The sequence below is a fragment of the Mirounga leonina genome, unplaced genomic scaffold (genome assembly GCF_011800145.1).
Source record: "Mirounga leonina isolate KUSES-001 unplaced genomic scaffold, KU_Mleo_1.0 Mir_418, whole genome shotgun sequence".
NCBI lineage: Eukaryota > Metazoa > Chordata > Mammalia > Carnivora > Phocidae > Mirounga > Mirounga leonina.
In genome coordinates, this window is record NW_023270739.1 from 355,984 (window position 1) to 382,075 (window position 26,092).

General features: G+C 51.9%; 2 protein-coding genes across 2 annotated transcripts in view; both read right to left on the reverse strand.

Moving 5' to 3' along the window:
* The window catches only part of GRAMD4 (GRAM domain containing 4), a 467,167-nt gene that overhangs the window by 266,871 nt on the left and 174,204 nt on the right, over positions 1–26,092 (reverse strand). The window lies entirely within an intron of this gene.
* Positions 3,247–24,425, reverse strand: GTSE1 (G2 and S-phase expressed 1). The gene is made up of 12 exons (XM_034987293.1): positions 24,216–24,425; positions 23,538–23,633; positions 17,426–17,483; positions 16,714–17,323; positions 14,556–14,726; positions 13,808–13,934; positions 11,442–11,768; positions 7,763–7,835; positions 5,623–5,862; positions 4,875–5,079; positions 4,210–4,422; positions 3,247–3,737 (listed from the first exon to the last, which is right to left on the reverse strand). The coding sequence occupies exons 2-12, from the start codon at positions 23,557–23,559 to the stop codon at positions 3,654–3,656; spliced, it is 2,130 nt and encodes a 709-aa protein (XP_034843184.1). The 5' UTR covers positions 23,560–23,633; positions 24,216–24,425; the 3' UTR covers positions 3,247–3,653.

Sequence of the window (26,092 nt, forward strand, 5' to 3'; positions counted from 1 at the left end):
GCTTTCAGGTCGACTCTGTAGCCTTTGCCTGCGGGAATGGATGTGGGGGGATGAGAAGGAGGGTGGAGGGCTTGGTGTTTCTGTCTTGCGGAATATTCCCGGAGGAGGGAGTGGCCCGCCGGGTCAGCTGCAGCGGGGCAGGTGCCCTGGGCCATCACCATCCAACCGGAGATGTGGCTGTTCTGAATGCTCGCGCGCGGGAGCGCACGCGTCGGGCAGCGGGGCAGATGACCGAGGGCAGGCACGTTCCGCGGGAGGGGAACAGCAGAACCGGGAGACATTCGCTGGGCCTAAAGAAAGAGGGGGGGGGTAGGAGGTGATGAAGGCAAAGGAGGAGGCCCAGATAAGAAACCTGGACGGAGCAGAGGCGGCCGGCTGAGGGGCTGGGGGAGGGAAGGGGTGGTCAGTGCGGAGTGCCAAGGCAGGGGATGGCACGACTCAGATCAGGAGTGCCCCGGGCCCCAAAGCACTGAGATTTGCGCTGACGCCAGAAGCTGTGGTCCGCACAAGCAAAATCAGGCATCCTTTTAAGTCAGCGATTCTGAACTTTCTTCACTTCAAACCCGGTGTCACATTTTCCAGGGTGGCCCAGAGGACACAGCAACCTACACATAGAAAGCATAAAAAGAAACCTCTCTAAACAGTTTTTATCTTTGCAACGTGCCATGTACTCCGTTATTTTCCATTTGGTTCTCTTTCATTTTTAAGAACCGCTGTGCCCTCCACTAGATTGATTTCATGTAGAATTTGGACCATGGTTTGAAAGTGCAAGGGAGGAGGTGCCTCAGCAGATGCAAATAGATGGGAATCAGCCCAGTAACACACACACCCTGAAGCCTCGGGTTAAAACTGTGCTAGCTCCTTAGCAGTCTCTTAGTGGACTGGCAGTGGACTAAATGTTTAAACATGGATAATTATTAAAGCAAGCCATTTCCCTGAGGATGGGAAGGCCTTGAGGGTCTGGAGAGAAACGAGGAGGTCAAGTCTCCGTTTCTGAGAAGAAAAGCAGGACCTGCCAGCTAGAGAGTCGTGGCCACTGATGCCAAGGGCGGGTACAGGGTGAGCTCTCTGACAGAAGGGACGGTCAAGGTCTCAGTGGGGAAGCAGAGGAATGACAGCTTTTTCTGAAGAATAAGGTATCATCCAACAAAACATCCAACGAGAGTATCTATTTCATCTCACACTTCCCAGAAGAGAGGAGCAGACACAGCAAATTTTGGGGTGAACCTTTGGTGGAGTCTCTGGCAGGGGCCGAGTTGAGGCCACTGGACGTTTTGGCTCAGTCTAGAGGACCACGCCCTTCCTGGGTATGGCAGTTTGGTTCAAGGTTAGGGTGGAAGTCCAGTTTTCCCGCCTAAGCAGAGGGGTTTGGGTTTAGATATGCTGCAACCCACCCCCACAGTGGCGGAAACATGATAACGTTTGCAACACTTTCTGCGGCTTTTCGGTTAAAGATCTGGCATTTCAGCTACTTTGGATGGTTCAGCCATGAGAAGGAAAATGACATCCCCGGTGCCATGTGCCAACAGGGATGTAAGATACGCAGATTTCAGAGATGTGCCCCAGGAGGTTAATGAAATACGTAAAAGTGGCGTGAAGTCAGACCTCTTAAACCTGGGAGTGTGGCCCTCCAGTGGCCGCCAAGACACCTCACACTGTGCGGAGAACATGGCCAGCACTCAGGGAGCTCCAGAGCATGTCTTTTTTTTTTTTTTTTTAAAGATTTTATTTATTTTTTTGAGAGAGAGAGACACAGCGAGAGAGGGAACACAAGCAGGGGGAGTGGGAGAGGGAGAGAGAGAAGCAGGCTTCCCGCTGAGCAGGGAGCCCGATGCGGGGCTTGATCCCAGGACCCTGGGATCATGACCTGAGCCGAAGTCAGACGCTTAACGACTGAGCCACCCAGGCGCCCCCAGAGCATCTGTCTTTTTAATAGAATTAAAATCCTATTACTTCTGTCCTGCCTGGGGGTGCTTGTGGATTGGGTGATGCCCCTGAGCCCCAAGAAGAGCCTGGTGGCTCCCAAGGCAGCCCAAGGGAGGGGAGGGGCCTTGGATGAGAAGAGCCAGGGAGCAGGCCAAGGTCCAAAGGCCCAGCTCATCCCCTCGGTTTGGATGGGATGGCCAGAACCCCACTTAATGATCGTATATTAGCTAAGAGTTTAATGTCCCTCCCTCCCACCAAACTGTAAAGCCCCCAGAAGGTAGGGGGGATGCATGAGCTTTGCTCCCTACTGCATCCCTGGGAGCAATGCAGCCTGCCTATATTAGTCTCCATCAATATGCAGGGCGCCTGGCTGGCTCAGTAAGAAGAGCGTGCGATTCTTGGTCTTGGGGTCATGAGTTCCAGCCCCACACTAGGTGTGGAGATTACTTAAAAATAAATAAATAAAATGTAAATAGCATGTGAATGAATCAATTCAATTCCAGGTTTGGGGTTTTCCCCTGTGAACTGAGGGGCCACACCAGACATCAGAGGACCCTTGCATTAATATTGGATTCTAACATTCTTGCTGCCCACATTAACAGAGACGAGGGAGGAGTGGGCCTCTGTGATTCCAGTCGGTTCTCTGCTCCCCTGGCCAGGGAGTGTACCTTGAGCAAGGCCCCTGCTTCCAGAGTCAGCACTCATACTCGCAAGCATTCCTGCCTTTAAATGTGAAGCTTTCCTCTGCAGGTGAAATGCTATCCAGGATGCACGCTTGCCTTTTCTAGATAGCATAGGAATCACATTTCCATCGGAGGCCTTAACAAGAGAAAGCTCAAAGCACGGCCCCCGGCTTGCTTCCCTCAGCGCTCTGTGGACCGAGGTTTCCTGGTCTCGGCCAGGAAACACCAGATGGGAGCCCAAAAAAGCAGGTCCCATGACTACTGTCTGCTGTGAGCCCACTGAACTAGGACTGAGAAATTTTCTATACATTTCTGTACAATTCTATACTATAGAAATGAGGGATCTATACAGATCAGCGGCTTCCAAGCCAGCTAAGTTTTAGAAAATATTAAATTAGGGGGCGCCTGGGTGGCTCAGTTGGTTAAGCGTCTGCCTTTAGCTCAAGTTATGATCTCAGGGTCCTGGGACTGAGTCCTGCGTCAGGCGCCCTGCTCAGTGGGGAGCCTGCTTCTCCCTCTGGCTCTGCCGCTCCCCCTGCTTGTGCTCTCTCTCTCTGACAAATAAATAAAATTAAAAAAAAAAAAAAAGTGTGGATTACTTAAATCTGATAGTAATAAAAACAGTTACACATGTTTGAAAATCAAGATAACCTTAAAAACCAAGCTGTGTTTTAATACATTTTCATTTATTTTACAATTTAATTTAAATCTAGGATACTTAACGTTTCATACAAACTTAATTTTAAAAATAGTCGCTTGCTATTTTACATACAAAAGATTCAAAATTCTTCACCTGGAGCAACTGAACTCCATGCTCCAGCCCGGTGCTCAGGGCAGCATAGAGGGGAGCTGACGGGCAGCAGTGGCCTCGGGAGCCCAAAACACCCCCAGTCCTGCAGCACCCCCTCCTCCAGGCATGGGACCTTCACTGAGGGTTGGTTTTTTCCCCCAAAACGACTTCTCCTAGATTTATTTCTAAGGGTTGAAAACCACCTTAGGACTGACAGTTCTTTTAGAAAGAGTGAAACACAAAGGACTGTATTCTCAGAACTTGAGAAGTGGAGAATCCATGTTTTCCTTGTCAGCCTCGGGACTCAGCTGGATCAGAGGAGAAGCCAAGTCTATCAGCTGCAAGAGAGAAGCGACAGGAGGTGAGTGGCGTGGCCACGTTGCCCCTCGCAGCCCGTCGGCTCCTTGAAGACCCGGCTGCCCTTGAGTCCTCTGGGCCACGGCTCAGTACCACCCACCACTTGGGCAGAGGGACCCTGCAGCCGTCCCGTCTAAGAAGTTGGACGGAGGAAGTGCCACACGAAAGAAGTCGGAGTTCCCTCGTCACACAATAGGCACTGGGGGACCCTGGAGTGGCGGCGATGTGACAGCCACCCTCAGAGAGCCCTGGGCTTCCCAGGCAGGATCCCACAGCAGGACTTGGTGAATTCCAAGCTCATGCTACCAATGGAGCATGCCCTGAGCCGTGTCACTTTGGAAACCTCCCTGGTCACTCTCGAGGGTCACCGTGAGGCACCCTGGGATGAGGAACAAACCCAGAACGGAGCCCACCCAAGACGAGGCCTCCACGGAGCTTCCTGCTGCTCCTCACCTGTCCCACCTCCTGGGGAGGCTTGGACGCAGTGTTTCTGATCATGTCTGGAGTGTTCATCAGCAGGTCGATCAGAGGTCTACTCTCAGATCCCAGAGCCACGTGTGCTTCTGGACTATTGCAAAAGTCAATGAGAGGGATGTCGATGAGGGCTGTGCTTTCAGCTTTTGGAGTGATGGCCAGTTGGTCCAGTTTGATATCCACAAGAATAGCCTAGACAAGAACACAAGACTTAAAAGCAGTTCTAGCATCTTTTTGTCAACCACGCTGAGGAAACCTAGGAAACCCAGGGAAGGATGGGCCTTAGCGGGGAGCTGGCCGTGTGCCCGTCCTGAGTTCTCTCCTCTCTGGCCGCCTCCACACAGCCCCAGCCCATCCACCGCCCTCCGGCCCGCAGCCCACACGGGAGCTCCCGCCGACGCTCCCACTGCTGCCCTGCTTCCTACTTCCCGTCCTCTGAGCCCTGGCCCTCTCTGGTCAGACACAGGGGAGGGGTGTGGCTTCTGTGCCTGCTGGAGGCTGGAGGTGCTCATCCCCCCCGGCACGGCTGGCCCCAGAGACCCCAAGCACGATGGACCAAGTCCTGGAGAGCGACTCTGGGGAACGCCGTGCTGAGTCGGCCCGTGGCGGGGGCAGGCTCCGCTCGTCCAGGGTAACACACGTACCTCACCAGTGGGTGTGTCTCCAGGTGGCTGGGCTGCATCCAGCACGACTTCTGTGCTGATACTTTCTGAAAGAGTCAAGCCAGTCTTTTCTGGAGAAAAGTTAAGTGCCTGTGGTACAGCTGACAGAGGGGAAAGGGACCCGTCGGGAGACGAGTCCTTGCGCCTAGAGGTAGCCTTGCTGTCGGTGTCCCTCGTTGGTGCAGCTCTACCAGACAGAAAAATGGGAAATCTGAGGAGGGGACTCCTGTCCGTCTTAGCTTGTTGGGCTAGGATTCTAGTTTTGGAGGAGGCGTGAAGTGCAGCGTTCCAGCCCCATCTCTGACAGCTCTGACAGCGACCGCAGGACTCTCCCAGGGACCCAGTCGCAAAGACCACACCAGACCCCAGAGCTCTGGATGTGAGCGCACCTTACAGAGCCCTCTGTCCAAAGGGCTCCTCCCAGTGAGAGGCCGTGGCCCACAGAGACACGGGATTGGGGCAGACGCTCTCCCACCTTGCCCAGCTCAGCAGCCCACCTGGGATAGGACACTCAGTGGGGACTATGATGGCGGATCAAGCAAGTGCCCTCCCTCGCTTCAGAGGGCCACTGAGAGACTGCTGTGGCCGCTGCTGAGCAGACGCGATGAACCTCGGCTGGGCTGGTTCCCAACAAGTGACTCACCCACCAGACCAGGCAGGCTTTCCAGTGTAAGAATCACCTGGGGTCTTGGGAATCTGAGACAAACTTACTGCAGCCTCTACCTCTCACCTCACTGAAGACTTTTTCTGCGGCTCAGAAGAAAGCCGCCGAGCAGGCGCACACAGAGGCGAAGCCAGAGCTCTGGGCACGGTTTTAGGGGTCATGGATGGAAGGCCGGAGAGCCGACGGCTGGCAGGTGTGGGCAGGGCTGACACGTGCTTCATACTCATGGGGGTCCTCGTACTGCTTACAAGGCTCTGCGGGGCTGCCACCGATGAGCGTCTAGCAGGAGTGCTCTGGAAAACAACCCTGGAGAAACAAAATTGGAGTCTTCAGCAGACATGACTAAAAAAAAAAAAAAAAAAAAAATCCATTCAGCCAATATGCTAATGAAGTAAAAAGTCCTGTGATTTCAACATAAAAGATAAAAGATTCAAGCCGGCCAAGCCTGTTGGAGGTCTGCTCTGGGAAGGAAGGGCTGCCCCAGCCCCCTGGGAGGCCCTGGTGCGGGCTTCTGGTTCCTCAACGAGGGGCCTCTCCACACTACCAAACGTGATGGCACCTTCCAGGTGGTGCCGTGCAGATGCACTGCGTGGGACGTTCAGAGGACATCTAAAAGTCACCTGCTGATGAGGTAGGTATTTGCAGAAGGAAATGCAGACCCACACTGGGGCCTAGTCTGGGCTCACGGGCCTGTCCAGTCATTCCCAGTGGTAAGAGCACCCAAATCACACGTGAGCACACACGAATAAATCAGGGCAGCTGCTGCTGATTTCTCACACCTCCCTCCTTCCAACCTTGGCAATACACGTGGCTCTGATGGCCAGTGAATCCTGCGCATCTCTGTGGAGCCAGCTGCTATTTTAAAATAAACAAGCCGGGGCTGTCCCAACGTGCAGCCCGCAGGACGGCTGCAGGTGACACACCACCCATCAAGGACAATCTTTACGTGCTTCAGAAAGAGTCTGAAAACAAACTTTAATTAACATTAACTGGAAAACTGAATCACTCCAGGGGGACTGGCAGGAGGGTGGGGTGCTCTCAAGCCAAGCAGCCACTCTCTGCAGTTCTGGAACCACTGCCTTACTCCCTTTACTGCTGAACTCCAGTGAGAACAGATAAAAATGCAAACAAATGTAATCTTCAGAGTAACCCTGGGAGGCAGGAACTACTGTCCTGTTGCACAGGTGGAGGACCGAGCGACAGGGCTAAAGTGAGGCAGGCCGCGGCCGTCTGGCTATGGGTGTGAAGGGAAAGACTCACAGCATGGCTAATGCTGTAAGGGGAGGCATCCGCCCAACCCATGAAGCACCTCCCAAGTTCACACTCAAGTAAATGCAAGTCCAGGGTCAAGGAAAGACTCGCAGATGGCGCAGGCTGGCCTGTGGCAGGGCCAGGATTAGGGCCCCCGCTCAGGTGTCTGAGTCATCACTTGTCTTACCACCTATCCCACCTGAGCCCAGCCCATCCCATCCCACCCACGTGCAAAGCAGCATTCCCATCCTGGCTGCACGCAGGCCCTGGAAACGCTGCTCCCCTGGGTGAGCGTCCTCACTTCCGCTTCCGCTCGCAGTGGATGTGCGCAGAGTGGAGCAGTGCTGGGACAGGGTCCTGCCCTGGGACAGAGTGCCCACAGCCGTGCTGGGGCCAGGCCGTCAGAAAGGGCCCTCTGATCCCAGCAGATGGCAATAAAGGGTGGCAGGGGGAGGACGGTCACCGGCCTGGGCCCCTCACGCGCGTGCGTGTGTGTTCTTACTGTTTGCAATATCTGCTGTGCTGAGTGTGCCCCGTCCCCACTGCACAGCTGAGGAAATGAGGTCAGGACTGTCCAGGAACTTGCACTGGGTCACAGACCAGGGACAGTGGAGCCGGGATTCAAAACCAAGTCTGACTAACGACACCACACCGAGGGTTTGCACCCATGGCACAGATGAGAGCCCCCTTTTACAACAGTGGGGGTGGACGTTTCTGCCACCAGGTCAGGCCTGAGAGTCGGCACGTTACACCGCAGATGGCAAGTCTGCGACTGTTGTGAGGTGGATGGAAGTGACACTTGCCCTCGGGAGCCCAGGCCACACCCCGACAGACCAGGGCTCCGGCCAGTGGGGCCAGGCTGTGGGGTACCCCACGCATGCTTGAGAAAGCTCGGAGAGACAAGCAGGTTCCTTCTCAGAGTGATGTAAAATCAAAGGACACGGTGACTCCTCACCTCCCCACCGACGTGCAGGACTGCGGTCTCTGGGCCCGGCAGGACATCGGCGTCGTGCTGTCCGGGGGCTCACCTGGGGCAAGAGAGGAAGCGTGTGCAGTCAGTCACATGTGGGGCAAGTGATAAACCCACCGTCTGGGGCTCTTCACCAGGGGCGACTCTCCTCAAACACTGAAGGCTCCGCTGCAGGGCCCTGTCCATGTGGTCCCCGTGTCCCCTCAACAGCTGGTGTCACGACCACCACGCCCGTTCCAGAGGGAGCACGCAGAGCGGGGTGTTCTGAGCAGCGTGGTGGCTCCCCGCAGCCTCGCCAGCCCTGACTTCATGGGAACAGTCTGATGCGGGGCCGATGAGAAAGGTGCTCGCGAGACAGCCCTGCCCCTGACGCTGCGAGGAAAGGAGAGCCCAATTCCGGGGGAGCTGGAGGTGCCACTGAGGGCAGGAACGGGCGGCAGAGGGTGGCAGCTGGTAGGCAGCGGGACTGGCACAGGACAAGACTGGCGACAGATGGAGCCGGAGGAAAGGCAGCCATGGCTTTGGGCAGCCGGTAAGAAAGGAAGCAAGCGCTGCTGAACGCAGTCCGCGCCCTGTGCCGTGGGGCGCCCTGGAGAAGCCGCTTCTGCAAAGACACTGAGCTCTCTGCTGGAATCTGCATTCTATCTCCACGTGTGGCTTCTCCCTTGGGATCCAAACTCATACATTCAACCGCCTGCTCAACACAGCCCCACCGGAGCCCTGTGGCATCTCCAACTCAACTGGTGCAAACTGGGCCCGTGCGCTCCGCCCCAGGGCTGCTCTTCCTTGAGCCCTCCCCGATGGCGGGAGGCCGCACCCGGGTGGCCTGCGGAGGCCCCTCTCCACGCTGCCGCCTGCTCTCCCACCACCACGATCTCTAGTCCACATCACAGCAGGGCTTCTGCACGGCTCTCCCCGCTTCCATTCTTGACCACGAGGGCCTGCTCGTCCCTCAGGGGAGGCAGCTGTCGAGGGCCTAAAGCCCTGTCCCATGGTGCCCCCTGCACGGAGAGTTACTCCGAACCATTCCTCAGTCACGGGGCGCTACGCGAGCCGGCAGCACCTCACCTCTCACCTCGTTCGCTAACTTGGCTGAGGTTGCTGGTATTTGTTCAATAGCCACTCTCCTCTTCTCAGTAAGAGACGGTAGTGAGGCGGGAAGACAACATGTCTCTGCATCCCTGGCAGGCGAGCGCAGTCACATGCCTGAGGCCTGAGCGATGGGACGGAGATGGAAGCGGCACATGCAGCTTCCAGGAAGCACCCTGCTCCTCCTCACCGACCCCGCCTTCGCTGCTGACGGTGGGAAGGCTGGAGCGGGGGCAGCCATACTAGAGCACGAGGAAGAGAGGCTAAGAACAAGGCAGAGGAGGCTTCGGGGCAGTAAAGGCCACCTGCACCGGCCGGTGGTGCTGGAAACTTCCAACAGCTGCCTGGGAAGCACATCCACTCGGGAAAGGCTACAACTACCCTCTCCCTTGAGTCAGCTCTGTACAACGTTCCACATTATACACACTTCTGAGATTAATTTACCTCGACCAAACATCCACCTGCTACCTGCCAGACACCAGGCTGGTGCAGACGGGGAGAGGCCACACCAGCCCGGCAGCCTTACTGATCAGAGGAGGCTGGGGGGCGAGCATTTGGGGGGCAGACCTAGACAGGTGGGAGCTACTGAGGAAGAGCTCTAGAAATGGGGAGGGAGCCTGAGTCCCTGGCTGCGCAGGAAATAGCAGCACGCATGCAGCGTGAGACTCTGAAAGGCCACGGCAAAGACAGCCACCGGGGGCAACTGCCACCGCTCACACAGGGCTGGGGGACTGCCACGTCCTTCCGGCCAGGGCGGAAACCTCGGGAGCACACAGCACGTTTGGCAGGGACTCAGACAGGCCACGTGTTCATAGCAGGACTGCCTGGTCCCCAGGGTAAACGGCTACTTAAGACCTGCCCCATCAAAGCTTATAAAGAATCCTCTGAAGGATCAAGTTGACCCACAATTTAAATGCCTTCCAGGGCAAGATTCAGCTCCTTAAAGCAGGATAACAAAACCCAGATATTCAAAAATTCTGAACTTACACCATCTAAGAGATGATCAATAATTATTATTTTTTAAAGATTTTATTTTATTTATTTATTTGACAGAGAGAGACACAGCGAGAGAGGGAACACAAGCAGGGGGAGTGGGAGAGGGAGAAGCAGGCTCCCCACAGAGCAGGGAGCCCGATGCGGGGCTCGATCCCAGGACCCTGGGATCATGACCCGAGCCGAAGGCAGTCGCTTAACCAACTGAGCCACCCAGGCGCCCAACAATTATTAAACATGGGAAGAAGCAGGAAAATGTGACCATCACCAGAAAAAAACTTAGTGGCTAGAAATGGACCCCAAAGTGACAGGGAAGATGGCATTAGAAGAAACAGTTTAAAACAACCATCATAAATACGTTCAAGAATTTAAACAAACACAATGGGGCGCCTAGGTGGCTCAGTCGTTAAGCGTCTCCCTTCGGCTCAGGTCATGATCCCAGGGTCCTGGGATCGAGCCCCGCACCGGGCTCCCTGTTCTGCTGGAGGCCGGCTTCTCCCTCTCCCACTCCCCCTGCTTGTGTTCCCTCTCTCGCTGTCTTTCCCTCTGTCAAATAAATAAAATAAAATCTTAAAAAAAAAAAAAAAGAATTTAAACAAACACTGTTAGGACAAAGATGAGGAAATTACAATATCAGAAACAAAAAATTAACTGGATGGGCTTAATTGCAGATTAGACACACTGCTGAGAAAGATGTGAATGCGAAGACATGATCTTGAAACGTCCCAACTGAAACACAAGAACAGGTGGGGAAACCCAGGGCCTCCGTGACCTACAGACCACATTGAGAGGTCTGTAATACTTGTAATTAGAGTCCCAGGAAATGAAGGGAAGCAAGAAAAAGAATCTGAAGAAAGAATAGCAAAGTTTTTTTCCCAGAATTAATACAAATATCAATCCATAGACCAAAGCAGCTCAAGAATTCCCAAGAAGGATGAACCCAAAGAAAGCCACCTCGAAATTCATAATAATCAAAATGCTGAAACGAATAAGAAAGAGGAATTTCTGAGAGCAGCGCAGGAGCAGTGATGGGACAAAGGGGAGTGACTGTGAGACAAGAATGTCACCAAGTTCTCATCTGAAATGGTACAAGCTAGAAGATGCTAGAACAACGCATTTAAAGTGCTTTAAGAAAAAAGAAAGCTGGGGCGCCTGGGTGGCTCAGTTGGTTAGGTAACTGCCTTTGGCTCAGGTCATGATCCCGGAGTCCTGGGGTCGAGTCCCACATTGGGCTACCCCTGCACTGTGGGGAGCCTGCTTCTCCCTCTGCCTCTGCCTGCTACTCCCCCTGCTTGTGCTCTCTCTCTCTGTGTCAAATAAATAAAATCTTTAAAAAAAACAAAAAAGGAAAAAAAGCTGGGTGCCTGGGTGGCTCAGCTGGGTTAGGCGACTGCCATGGTCATGATCCTGGAGTCCCTGCTCAGCAGGGAGTCTTCTCCCTCTGACCCTCCCCCACTCATGCTCGCTCTCTCTCTTTCTTTCTCAAATAAAGTCTTCAGAAAAAAAAGAAAAAAGAAAGCCAAAAACATTATATAGAATCTGTTCAGTATTTTAAAACCATGAAAAATGACCCACTCCTTACCGGTAGCAAACTTGGGGATCTTAAATTGACTTGTAGGGGTGGGCACAGCCTGTGTCCTGCAGAGTAGGTAGGAGTCACGCCTTCTCATACTCCCAGCTGTATTTAACTGAGAGGGATGGGACCAGGTGGAGCCGGAGCTCGGGCCCGGGCCTCCCTGTTCCGGTGTCCGGGCTTGGACGAGAGCTGCTGGGGTGGGCGCCTTGGCAGCCTCCGCCTTCACCTCAGCCACCGCAGCCCACTTGCTCTGCTTGCAGGGGGCACCCGAAGAGCCTGTCTGCGGAGGCAGGGAACTGCCCGCGGGAACACTTGCAGGTTCACCAGATCTAGCTGGAAGAGAAGACACAAAATCTGGCTATCACTCAAGCTGATGTCATTCTGAAATTATGAAGTTACTTAGCAAACACTTAAAAAGTTTTCAAGTGAGGAAAATTATTTATTTCGATCATGATGATTTGCATATGATGAAACAGGACCTGTGAGCAACATTCTGTCCGCCCGTCAGGTCATGTCCTCAAACACAGGACAAGCTTGGTCGCTCATGGCTCAGCTGAGTGTGTTCTACGGTACGAATTCTAGACACATTACCAAGATGTATGTAAATATATGTAAATTCAAGGTCTCCCGTCTTCCCTGATTTGTCAACAGCAGACATCTGCCCTGGCTGAGCAGCCAGGAATGGACAGTGTAGTCACATGCCCCACCCCTCTAGTCAGGGAGGTGGGGAGGGGACAGGGAGAGAAGACACAGTCAACCAGGTTGGTTCCTTCAAATCCCAAGGAGGCTGGGTCATAGCAATCACAGGCACTATTTAAAACAGAAAGAAGGGGCGCCTGGGTGGCTCAGTCGTTAAGCGTCTGCCTTCGGCTCAGGTCATGATCCCAGGGTCCTGGGATCGGGCCCCACATCGGGCTCCCTGCTCTGCGGGAGGCCTGCTTCTCCCTCTCCCACTCCCCCTGCTTGTGTTCCCTCTCTCGCTGTGTCTCTCTGTCAAATGAATAAATAAAATCTTTAAAACAGAAAGAAGATAAACCCGGGCGAGAAGTATACTCAGGTGCCAATATGCCCCACGAAGACGTCAGCCTGGGAAGCCTCCTACAGAAAAGCTCGAAGAGAAAGGCTGACGCCACAGCCCACAGCACACCATACACACCGGCTTTACAGCGTTCCTCCCCACACACTGGCCCGTCTGCGCACAACGCAGGAAGACACACACACACCCCGTCAGGCCCACTCAACGTCCGTCTCACAGCCTTTCCGAGTTAGCGCTGCAGCGATCCTCAGTAAAAATGGTGCCAATGCCCTGCACGTGCCAGCCACACAACTTCACCGCCCCTCATCTGACAGAACTCCCTTTCCGCCCCCGGATCACGGGCCGTGCGCCAGAGCCGCCGGGGCGGGCCCTTCGAGCACTCCTTCTAAAGCCCGTGACAGCACGGCAGGGGACACCATCCCGCCGTCTGTCCAGTTACGGAAACAACTTCAGGTCTCTTCACCACCACCGGGCAGTCGGGACTCCAAATCACATCAGTCTGATTCCAGAATTGACATTTTGTTTTGTTTTGTTTTGTTTTAAAGATTTTATTTATTTGAGAGAGAGAATGAGAGAGAGGGAGAGCATGATCGGGGGGAGGGTCAGAGGGAGAAGCAGACTCCCTGCCGAGCTGGGAGCCCGATGCGGGACTCGATCCCGGGACTCCAGGATCATGACCCGAGCCGAAGGCAGTCGCTTAACCAACTGAGCCACCCAGGCGCCCCAGAATTGACATTTTGTGAACCTGTCACATTCTGTGAACAAAATCCACACACGTCTACGCAGCAAATAGCACAGGACGAGAGGGGTGAGTCCTGAAGGGACTGGAAGGTGGCCTTCCCCCCAGCACACTAGGGCTTCTTCCCTTTACCACTAGATGGCGCCCATGGCTTGCTAAGATGACAACTTAGCCTGATTTTCATCATGTTTGGGTGTGAGGATTTAAATAAATGCCAAGTTTACAAGGGTCATATGCCCTAAATGATCTGGAACAGTCCTATTTTTAAACCCTGTGTCTGATTACACATCCACGGGCCGGTCTCCGCGTCCTTGTGCATTCGCTGGCACCGGGAGCATACATCAGCTCGGGCACTGTGCAGGCCACCCTAAACTAAAACCCCCAGCCTGAGAGCGTCTCTCCTCGGAGGAGGGGGAGCGCCGTGAAGGCAGGGACCCTGACCCCATGGCCCCTGCCCCACACCACAGCAAACCCTCCAGAACCTTCTGCGGAGTCTAAGTGCTTCTGCGAAAACAGTCTCAGAAGGACATCAGCACTCGGGGCCTGGCCTCGCTGGGCATGGGTGGGTCTGGGCGCGGAGATCCCCACTGGCCTTACCTCTGCCAGCTGCTGGAGAAGCACACGCACTGGAAATCACAGCCGAAACGGACCCAGAGGAAGAGAACTTTCTTGAAAGACCTCCAGCACAACCAGGGGGTTTCAACAGGGTTTTCTTCAGCCCCAACTGAAACAAAGTGTTAAAAAAAAAAACAGTCATCAAAGAGTTCATGATCCACCCATTACTTTTTAACGCAAAAATAGGGTTTATAAATAATTGTTAATAATTTAATAACAATCATCTTGAATGTAAAGGAAAAGGCCAAGCAGTACTGCTCAAGTGTAGTCTTCAAACCTGCATGAGAAACACGTGGGACCTTGCTGAAATGCAGATTTTTGGGCTCCAATCCCGGCCCACTGAGTCCAGAGCTGCAGGGCCCAGCTTCTGGCAATTTTAACAAGTACTTCAGTGGTTCTTATGCACAGCTCAGTTTAACCACGATGCCAGGAAAGAAATAGCAGAGCTGTGGGCGGTTGTCCCCCTGCCTGTGAGCGCAGTGTCGAAGCACTGACTTCCCATCTCGTCTGAAGGAAGCAGGGAGCGAGGCAGACACAGATGCTCAGAGATGCTGACGTTCCTCAGTCCGCGGCCAGGCCGCGCTGCCTCTCACTGAGCTGCCTCACACCAGTCCCATTTTCAACCTTCCTAAACTTGATGTTAGTCGAAGACACATTATATGTGTACAGCGCTGCCTCTGTATTGGCTCTGCTCACAGGCCACGCCCGGCTGCAGCCCTGGCAGACCCACCTTGTTTGCAACAGGGAGCGATCGCTTGCCTTGGACCAAGTGGCTTCCACCAGCTGGCAAGCTAGCGAGCTCCCGGGCGGCACTGGATTTGTCAGGGGGCACATCCCTGTGGGATTCCTTTTCCCTGAGGATTTTCATATTGGAAGGACTGGTTGGTATCCTTTTCCTAGGCTGAAAATTTTAAGATGAAATGTGAGAGCTGTCTGGTCTTTAACATACAGAAGCACCATCTCTCTTCCCCATGCTATACACGTTCCTCCATTCATCAACTAGATTGAAGTGAATATAGCAGCTCACTTCCTGCACCAAATTACCATGGACAAAACTGATGATGGCGTTTGCTTCCTCATTAAAAACAGAGCAGAATAATACTAAGACCGATCATTAACAGGAGAGAGAGATCCTCTAAAGCTAGTCCTCAATCAGGATTCTTATTTAAGGATGATAATGAGGAAACTGGTCTAGTGACAAAAATTTTAAAATGCTGTATGGAAAGGAATCACTCGTTAAAAGGTCATTCCTTCTAGCAGAGACACTGCTCAGTTGTAATAAATCTTCTTGGAAGAGTACTGGAAGCTGTTCTTCTTTGGACAACAGAGTCAAAGAATACATGTCTGACAATATTTAGATACAAGGGCATTCATGGAACTAACCCGTTTATGTAAATAACCCCTTATGACAAGGCCAGCTGTTAAGAAGCAGTAGCAGCTCGTAAAGTCATAGTGTTGAAACAACAACTTTCTTTTTCCTTCACAGCATTTTAAAATTGATATGCCTCCCATAACATAAAAGTCGCCTTTTGAAAGTGTAGGTGTCAGTGGTTTTTAGCATACTCCCGGTGTTGTACAACCAGCATCAACCCGAGAACATTCTTGTTGTCCCTAAAGGAAACCGCCAGCCACTAGCAGTCACTTCCCACCCCCCCCCACCCCCCCCCCCCCCCGCCTAGACAGACACTACCCTACTCCCCTCTCTACAGTTTGCTTATCAGTCCCCTCCTATAAATGGGAGCATACAGCATGTGACCTTTTGTGTCTGGCTGCCTTCACTAAGCATGTTTTCAAGGGTCGTCCATGTTATACTATGTCCTATTATCTACTAATACTGCATCTCCTGATTGCCTGAGTCCACCTGTGTGTCACATACAGAAATCCCTACCTGGGTCCATATATGACACAGAAGACCCGTGTCACTCATTCTAGACACGTCACTTTTAGAAATTTACATCCAAAAGGTCTCCAGCAAAGGGAGCTTGTATGATTAAAGGAACGGCCCCGGCTATTTAGGGGAAGAGACAGCCGGCATATCTCCTGTTCAGGCTTCAGTGGGGCAGACAAGCTGTGAGCTTGGATCGGCTCTGGGTTCTGAGGGCAGGGAGTCATGCACTACATAAGCTGTGCTTGTAGAGGGAAAAGGAGCTCCTAGGCCCTTGCTGGGTGGTTTGCACTGACCCCACAGAGCACCATTCCTCCGTAACTGGCTCAGAGAGCAGAGGCCTGGGGCCCAGGTTAGCAGAACTGAGAAACGGTACACGGCAGGCTCCGACCCGCTGGCTCTCCTCCAAGTAGGGCTTCCTCCCCTGAGCAGAGATGCAGCAGCAAAGCCTGGAAGCAGCCGCCCTCTGACACCTTCCCTACCCGAGTGCCCTACCCCGCAAGCCTCCAGGAGCCCCAGTGCACCAGAGTTGGCTAGCCGTACCCCAAAGGCCTGCCTGCCCACTGCCACTTCCCAGGACACTCATCCATTTAATTCCTAGGAGGAAAGCAATCTAAACAAATTCACAGCTAAGGAAGATGACTAGTGGCTGTTCCAAGAGGGAATTTTTGGAAGTTGCTTGTTAATGCACACAAAATCCCTATAAGTAGAAAATCCAACGTTGTAACAAAGCAAAAGGAAAAATTTCAAATGGCATTTAGGAGGGGGTGTTTTTAAGTCATCACAAGAGGAAGGTAGCACCCCCCCCCCCCCCCCGTCCATATCCACCCCAAACCCAGCTCTCCATGGACTCTCTGTTCCTACACTTCTGAGTCCTCAGCACAGCTACATTTCCAAGTTTCTTCCCGTCACAGTTTCCATTAGGGCCATAAACCAAATGGGCTAAAACGCAAGGGGGCACCTGGCTCTCCAGCCAGATGTTCTGGGACATGCATGTGTCTACCTGCTCCGTGGCCACATGAATGTTTTTCCCTCTCACAGAAAAAGCTCGGGGCCGCACCAATTTGCTGATGACCTTTTTCTGAGTCCCTGCCTGTTTTGGAGGGTGAGCAGTACTTGGTTCCACTGGCAAAGAAGAGTGGGGTGAGTGTGGCCACCCCTGTGTCTGGGCGGGAGCGCTTGGCAGGACCAGGCCCGAGGGTGTCTGGGTTCCCTGAAGTGGCGGGTCCCTCAAGGGGCTGTCTGACAGGTAATAGGTCTCCCTCTTAAGTGACTTGGGGCTTTTCTTCATTTCCTTTTCTTTCTCAAATAGGCTTATTTTTAATTTTGATTCCTGTATAAATCTTTCCACGCCCTGGCTCCAAAGGTCTTCAGCTGTGACATCTTGGGCGGCCTTGGTTTTGCTCTTGCTTTCTATCTGAAAGGCCAATAAGTGAGCTTCTTTATACACTTCCACAAATTTTTCCCCAGGGAGAGGACTCCAGGTGAAGTGACTTTCCGAGGCTGGCAAAAGACGCTCTTCGGGAATGTGATGATTTAATTCCAAGCTGGCAGCAACGCATCTTTCTTTATGCCCAACGGGTCCAAAGAAGACTTCATCATCTTCATTTGCACTGTTTTAAATAAAAGGATTATTAATGACAATGGCATTTAAATGAAAGACTTTACTGAATGTGATTAAACCCAAGGCAAGGGAAGAAAACTCATCTGTTTACCTTGAAGAGGACAATGAAAGATCGAAGTCAAATTTTTCATCAGCTAAGAGAAGAATGTCTGGGGGGAAAAAGTCCAGCATTATTTGAGGTTTGGAGCTGACAGAGAGAAAACATCACCAGTCCCTATAGCTATAAAAACAATGACAATATTTCACTCTCCAAAGTGTACCTTATCATTATTTTAACAGTCACATTATCATAGAGGGCTCTAGATTATCAAATTTTTTTGTTTTCTTTTTAAAAAAGCATCAGCAATTCTGTGTTTGCTAAGCTGACCCAAAAGTTCAAGTCCTTACCTTTAAGATATAATCTAAAATGCATTCACCAAGTCATTCAACTAGTTTTTCAAGGCTAGATAAGATATAGACCATTTCCAAAAGACCATCTGCTTCAGGTCCCCCAGAATTAAGTTCCTTGCTTATAGGGGCGCCTGGGTGGCTCAGTCGTTAGGCGTCTGCCTTCGGCTCGGGTCATGATCCCCGGGTCCGGGGATCGAGCCCCATGTCGAACCCTGTGTCAGGGTCCCTGCTCGGCAGGGAGCCTGCTTCTCCCTCTCCCACTCCCCCTGCTTGTGTTCCCTCTCTTGCTGTGTCTCTCTCTGTCAAATAAATAAATAAAATCTTAAAAAAAAAAAATTCCTTGCTTACAAACTACATAACACCTACTCTTCTTTCAAAAACAAATTCAGTATTATTCAAATGCACCGTTGGGACTCCATCCGTATTTGCTGACGACCATCTCTTCTTAGAACCCACCTTGAAACCCCAGACAAAACTGCGTTTTGTACCCCCCATCCACACTTTCATCATATAGTTCCTTCACCAGCCCAGCCTGTAAGCCTGACTCACTCCCTCTAACAAACCTCAGGCTCCAAGTTAGTGGATCTCTTTCCTGGGCAACTGCTTCCCCCCCAGCTCTCACACCCCATCCACCCCCATTCCTCCCTAGGGCCTCCCCACATCACCTAGACCTGACCTCTGTCACTCTACTGCCTTGCTGTTCTGTAATGTCCCTTTACCCTTCTGGGCTCCAACTAGATTGTAAGCTCCTCCAAGCCAGAAAATGTCTAATGCTCTCACAAATTCCCTTACATCCAGCTAAGGGCCTGGACACTTAGCAAATAATTATCGAAATGCGCTGAGCGGGTATTTCCATACTATCAAGTTTATACAGCACTTTTGCAAATCACTTCTTATTTGATCCTACAAAACAATGCAGCATGCTTATTAAAATTATAAAAATTTAAAATATACTAATATCCTAATTAGGTCCTAATTAGTCACTTCAATTATGCTTAATTACCCAATCAAGGAAAAGGTAAAAGCACAAATGCACAAATGAAATAAAAAGAAATAACCAGAGAGAGAGGAAATTAAAAGATTCATAAGCCAGCCTGCTCAACTCCATGCCCATAAACCTAAGAACTTGGCTGAAATGCCTAATTTTCTAGAAAACACTATTTTTTGTATTTAAATTACTTAAGTGGATTTATTTATAAAACGGACTCCAGAAGAGAGGGAAAAAAATCTTGATAGTTCAATTATCATAAAATAACTGCACAAATTTATTCAAGAGCTATTGTCCTCAAAAGAGCACAAGAGACAGATAATTCTGTCAAGTCTTTCAAGAATGTATCATTCCAAAATTATTTAGATTGCTCCACAGGATAGAAAAAAGAAACCTTTCAACTTAACTTGTATGAAGCAAGCATAACCATACCCCAAAGCTCTAGAGTTAGCTCAGTAAAGAAAGCTACAGACCAGGCTCATAACATACAAATCCTAAATAAGAATATTAGGTAACAGAATCCACCAACACATTAAAAGAAAAAGAAGAATATATCATGACTAGGTGAAGTTTGTTTCAGGACTTCAGGGCTGTAGGATGGTTTAATTTTACACAATCTAGTAACATGATTGTTATATTACTAGATCTGAAAGGAAAGCCCTACACCATGTCCATCTATGCTAATAAGACATATGAAAAAATGCAAAATACCTTGTTGACCTTAAAAGCTCTTCATAAAAAGCAATAGATATATAATAGATACATTTGATCATACAAGGAAGTATCTCTCTCCAGCCAAAAGCCAAAATTAGGTTTAATGGGATGCTATCAGAAGCATTCCTTCTAAAGCCAGGAGCAAATATACTTTATCAGTCAGGACAGGCTAACTTATGCTGAAGTAACAAACAAGCCCCGAATCTCAAGTGGTGTATTTCTCACTCAAACTCTGTATCTGCTGGGGCTTGGGCCCTGCTCCACGTCCTCCTCACTGCAGAACACAGGATGATGGAGCCTGGCCTTTGTGCTAAAGAAAGGGGAAACAGCAAATTCCATACTAGTTCTTAAAGACCTAGAAGTGACACATATCACAGCATTCCCATTTCACTGGCCACCTTGCAAGTCACTTGAGCCGAATCCAACTTTAAGTGGGCAGACAAGTACAATTATACCATGTACTCAAGAGGAAAAAAAAAAAAGTAGAAAAGAGGGAAAAAAACAGTGGAAATATTGATAAACAGCACCAAAACTACCACCTATATGTAAATTAACTCGCAAACCAGCATGAGGCTTAATGGAAATCTAAAGAGGAAATTTCATGAAAGCCGGGCACATGGCCATGATGTCTGCTCTCACGACAAGCCTGTTCTGGGTACACTAACCAATACAATCAGACAAAGGAAAGGATCTGGAGATAAAAGTATCACAGTGCACAGATGCTATGATTACAGACACAAGAAAATCAAATAAATACTGTTACAAGTAGTGAAAGGATAAAAGCACGTGCCTGAGGACAAAATTATCACACAGTAATCGATAGCATTCATATCTACAAAGAACAGTTTGAAGATATGATGGAAAAAAAGACCTCGTTACAATAGCAGCAAAAACCACTAAATACCCGTGAATAAACCTAACAAATACGCAAGACAGATATAAAGAAAACTTAGTATAACGTAAAAGTAGCACATCAAATTAAAGGGGGAAATGGTGTATTCAAAAAGGAAAATACATATAAAAGGAAAAAGAAGGGGCGCCTGTGTGGCTCAGTGGGTTGAGTGACTGACTTTTGATTTCAGCTCAGGTCGTGATCTCAGGGTTGTGAGCTTGAGTCCCACATCGGGCTCCGTGCTCAATGCATGCGGAGTCTGTTTGAGATTCTCTCGCTCCCTCCCTCTCCCCTCATTCATGCGCACGCTCTCGTGCGTGCTCTCTCTCTCTCTCTCAAAATAGATAAATAAATCTTAAAAAAAGAAAAAAGGAACAAGAAGAAACCATGAAGAAATTATTTTATAACCTGGAGACAAGAGGTTTAACTGTGAGACCAAACTGGAAGCCATAAAAGACTAATAATACAGTATGTAAAAAAACATTTTAAATCTGCATGGCAACAATCACCATGAGCAAAGTTAAAGAAACATTAAGCAGGGGAAAAAGTATTCGCAGGTCACATCTCAAAAGGCTCATTTTTTTTTTTTTTTTAAAGATTTTATTTATTTGACAGAGAGAGACACAGCGAGAGAGGGAACACAAGCAGGGGGAGTGGGAGAGGGAGAAGCCGGCTCCTGGCTGAGCAGGGAGCCTGATGCGGGGCTCGATCCCAGGACCCTGGGACCATGACCTGAGCTGAAGGCAGATGCTTAACCACTGAGCCACCCAGGCGCCCCTCAAAGGGCTCGTTTATGAACATTGCCTACAAACTGCTAAGAAAACAACCAATGATGTAATGGAAGAACGGACAAATGACAGGAACAGATAAAATAACTGATAAAATAAAACAAAACAAAAATAACCCCGAGATTCCACTTTTCACCTATGAGGTTGTCAAAAATCACAGTTTGGTAAAACATGCTCGAGGCTGTGGGGAACAAGACAATTCACATAGCACTCAGGAAGGCGTCACCAGGTGGCCTGGCAGCACCTACAAAATAAGAGATGCACGTGTCCTCCCGCCCAGCAAGAAGACTGTGTGCGGACATCCCACAGTCACAGTGATGCTCGCTTCAGCAGCATCTGAAAAAGCAAGACACTGGACACAAACGAACGTGCACCCACAGCAGATGGGAGAAATTACAGCCCCCCTCTCCTTCCACCCCCCCCCAAGATGGACCACTACCTAGGTACAAAAGAGAACAGCAGGGGCGCCTGGGTGGCTCAGTCGGTTAAGTGTCTGCCTTCGGCTCAGGTCATGACCCCAGGGTCCTGGGATAGAGCCCCACATCGGGCTCCCTGCTCAGCAGGGAGTCTGCTTCTCCCTCTCCCTCTGCCTGCCGCTCTTTCTGCTTGTGCTCTCTCTCTGTCAAATAAATAAATAAAATCTTAAAAAAAAAAAGAAAGAGAACAGCAATAGTGCATGCGTTGATATACAAAGATCATCAAGATAAATTGGTGCCAAAAGCAAGATGCAGCAAAGGGTTCCATCTGCTATAAAAAAAAAAGGGGCAATCAGCTAACAATGTACACATACGGTTTGCTCTTGCACAGATCAGGTCTGGAAGATCAAAGAGACCAAAGACATTGGTGGCCTTTGGAGGGGCAGCTGGGTGGCTGAGGGAGAGGCTGCGGGAAGTGGAAACAGGTAGGGTCAGATCCTGGAGGGTCTGCAAGCCATGGCAAGGAGCTTCTATTTTATCCAAAGTGCTACAGAAAGCTATGGAAGGTTTTAAGCACAAGGGTTACGATCTAACTTGTGTTTTTAAAAGGTTACCCTGGCTGCTGTGTAGACTGTATCAGAAAGGAAAAAACAGTGTCTACTGAAATCACAAATGCACACATTGGCCAAAGTGAAAAATGCACAAGGAGGTGGAGGTGAGCTAATGGGGCTGGGGCAAAAGGTGGTGGCATCTGGGTGGAGTTGGAAAGAGATAGATGGATCCAAATATATTCTGAAGGTGGAAATAGCAGTAAAGGATGACTGAATGAACCTGGCTGCTTCACAACTTAGACAGCTAGGTAAATGGAGGGGCCATTTACTTCCATGAGAGAACAAAGAGCAGGCTAAGAATGGGGTGGGAGGGGGAGCACATTGAATTTGAAGTGCAAGACACTCAGGTGAAGATGCCAGAGGCAGGTGGATATAGGAATCCAGAGCTCTGGGGAAAGACTGTGCTCGAGACAAAATGTGGGCACCACTACAAAGCAGATTGAGTTTAAAGCCATGGGAACATCTGAGGGCCCCTGGGGTATGGGGGATACAAAGAGACCCTAGACCAAGTCCTGGGTAAGATTAGCTTCAGAAGACAACAGAGGAAGAGGAGCCTGCAAAGAGATGGAAAAACCAGCCAGAGAGGTGGGAGGATTTCTATTTGTATGTCAATGATGAGCATGAGCAAATGGACAGGCCCAAAGTAAGGCTACGAAGGGGGGCTGGGGGTGTGACAGAGGGGTGAAGTCCTCAAGAGCAGCCAGCGGGAATTCTGCACGCACATGGAAGGGACTGGTATTTGAAAGTGAGGACACAGGCAGGAGGGAGAAGGGGGTGCAGCGGCAAATACCTTTCCAGATTCAACGAAGAAGTGATGAAACCGGCATGTCCCTAGGACCGTTTTAGCAGAATGGACTGTCAAGGATACCCAGTCCACCGGCCTCACACGGATGTTGTGAGGAGCAAAGGATACAAGGATGTCGACACGCTTCAGGAGAAAAATAAGAAGGTACGGCCCTTCACTCATCTCCTGAGGCTGAATTCTCACCCCGACGCTCGAGCCAGACAGGGACAGAACAAGACAGGAAAGTCACAAAGCTTCTAAGCAAACCTTAGCGAACAGAGACCAGCAATGAATAAGAGAGGAAACATCCAGTTCGATCCCACCCGTATCTGAGTGCCTACAGAGGGCCAGGCAGTGTTGCCGGCACTGGGTACACACAGCGAGCCGGACTGGAAAGAATCCCTGCTGTGACGGAAATCTGAAGCTGGGGGGACGGGAGGCAGAAAACCGAAAACTAAAGACGCTGGATGGACGCAAGCCCCTTGAAGACAGGGACCATGAGCTTCCGTGGCGCAGGGGGCGCGGAATAAACACGGGACTAAGTTCTCCCAGAAGCATTAAGTCGACCTGCATCTTCACCGAGCTCCCTGAACCCCGGCGCTGCAGCGACAAGGACGTACCACTCTCCTTGGGGACATCCATCTCTGCTTCTCCTGGCTGGCTGGCTGGCTGGCTGAAGGCGCGTCCTCCTTCCACGGCGAGCGCTGCCAGGGAGTCTGCGGAGAGGACGGGTCAGCGGGTGAGCAGGGCCGGGGCCCAGGCCCCCGGCTCCGTCACTCCCCGGTGCCGACGGGGCAGAGGGGGCGGGCGGCCGCGGCCGGGTCAGGGAGGCGAGCGGCGGCCGGAGGCCACGGGAGGCGCCGCCGAGACCCCCCGCGCCGCGCCGCCCGAGAACGCGCGCCCACGGGCCGGGAGCTCCGGGGGCCTGGTCGGGACTGTCCTCCGCGGCCGCGCACAACGGAATTCCCCGCGCTCGGGACAGCCCCCACCTTCCGCGCGAGTGGACCCCGGCCGAGCCCCCGCGGCCCTCACCGAGCGACGGCGACACCCGGCGGCCGCGCCCCGGCCTGGGATTTAAACGCGGCGCGGCGGGCGCGGCGCGGCCGCCGATTGGCCGGTTTGAAGGCGCTCCGCAGCGTCGCCGCGCCCGGTGCATCCTGGGGGCTGGGGGCGGAGCCGCCCGGAGGAGGAGGAGGAGCGCGGCGCCCGTGCGCACGGCCCCCGCGCGCAGGTGGGCTGAGCAAGCCCGGGCTCCGCCCCGCGCCCGCGGCGGTCTGCGGAGGCCCTCGGGGGCTTACTGGCGGCGCCGTGCTGTGTCCTGGCATCTCGGCCTCAGGGTGGCTGCGCGTGCCGAGGACGAAGTTCCGACCCCAGCTTTTTATCTGTAAACACAGAGGCTTCAGTTGCTAGCGTAGACGTTGATGGGACGACCAAACGAAATAAGTGCACCTGTCTGCTTTGTAAAGCAGTACGCCCCCGTTGCCAATACCGTAAGAAGACCCGGACCCTGCCCGGACCAGCGCACAGGGCGACGCCGGTTTGCGCCCTTGCAGCAGGAGAAGCTGAGCGGTGGCGGGGGGCAGTGATGAGGGCCTGAGCATGGCCAGAGGTGTGGCGGAAGCTTGCCCTGGGCCTTAGAGCCGCTGGGGACCTGGATTTGTTCTGAGGGCAAGATGGGGGGGCGGGGGGCGGGTTGAAGGGGTGCGCAGGTCCGGTGGCCAGGTGATGGGGTCCGCATGGGAGAATGCACACGTTGGAACAAGATTCCGGATCTGAGCGACACGGAGGACTGACTGGTGAATAGGTCAATCAGCGGCAGCTTGAGATCGACCTCACTTGAACCTTGGACTGTGAACCAGGTATAAATAATACCCACCTCGTGGCCTGGAGTCTGAAATGAGGGGCTCCGTTCAGGACAGTGTCATGAAGCCGTTGCTCTAGGTATCTGGGACTGGTGGTTGTAGGAGGATGTGGGAAGGAGGAGGCTGGGATGCCCCATACAGTCTGCTCTGGGAAGGTCTGAACTCCAGAGGGAGAGCACCATTTTCAGGGACAATAATGAGCTATTTATTTGGGGCAGGTTGGGTGGAGAGCTGTCCAGGGGGCAGCCATCCCGGGCCCAGGACCTATGCCAAGAAGTATGCCAAGAAGCCTTCTATGCTGGCTGGCATCTGGACTCCCGTGTCTCTGGTTTCACGCCATCCACACCAATCACCCCATGTTGTTGTGGTCCCTCTCCACTTCTGCTCCTGAGTCCAGCTCCCCATGAGACTGTGAGCCTCTAAAAGGCAGGGTGGGGTCTCCATTATGTGATGTCCCCCAGCCTTACACAGCCCAGGGATGGGCCCCAGGCAAGAGCTGAGAGAGTGGGAGCTGGATATTGAAGGGGCAGGAGGTGGGGGAGAGGGTCTGGGGGGAATCTAGCAGCTTGGAAAGAGCCCAGCCTACCCTCTGCATCCCCTTTGTCTTGTCCTGGCATCCCCAACGCCTCTTTTCTATCAAAGGGCTCCCTCTGTAGCCTTTGGCTTTCCACTGCACTCGGATGTGCTGGGTCCATTGGACCCTGCCTTTCCCACCTGAGTCTCCGTCCATGGGGTCTCTTCTGAATTCCATTGTCTTTGGGGCTTTTTTTAAGATTTATTTATTTGAGAGAGGGAGAGAGTGAGCACAAGCAGGAGGGAGAGAATCTCAAGCAGACTCTATGCTGAGCACAGCCTGACGTGGGGCTCCATCTCACAGCCCTAAGATCATGACCCGAGCTGAAAACAAGAGTCGAACCCCTAACCAACTGTGCCACCCAGGTGCCCCATGAGTTGTCTTTTGCTCAGGTTCCTGCTTAACTAGAGAAGAAAGGTGGTGCCAGGCAGACCCAGCAGCAGGTATCCGTCAAGAGCCTTTGGGCTGTAAGAAACAGAAAACCAGCTTCAGGCTGGCTTTAGAAAGAGGAGAATTTACTGGCTCCAGGAACAAGGAAGTCCTGAAAAGAGGGGCTCAAAGGAGGGCACTGGGTTAGGTCATCTCCCAGCGGCCTCTCTCGGGTCCTGCTCACCCTCGATCAGGCTGGCTTTACTGGGCCCCCCCAGCCCGGGAGCTCCAGGCTTCCCTCCACTTAGCAGGGCCTCCTGAAGACAGCAGCCGGTTTGGTGGTACCCATGCCCCATTGATGGTCCGAAGG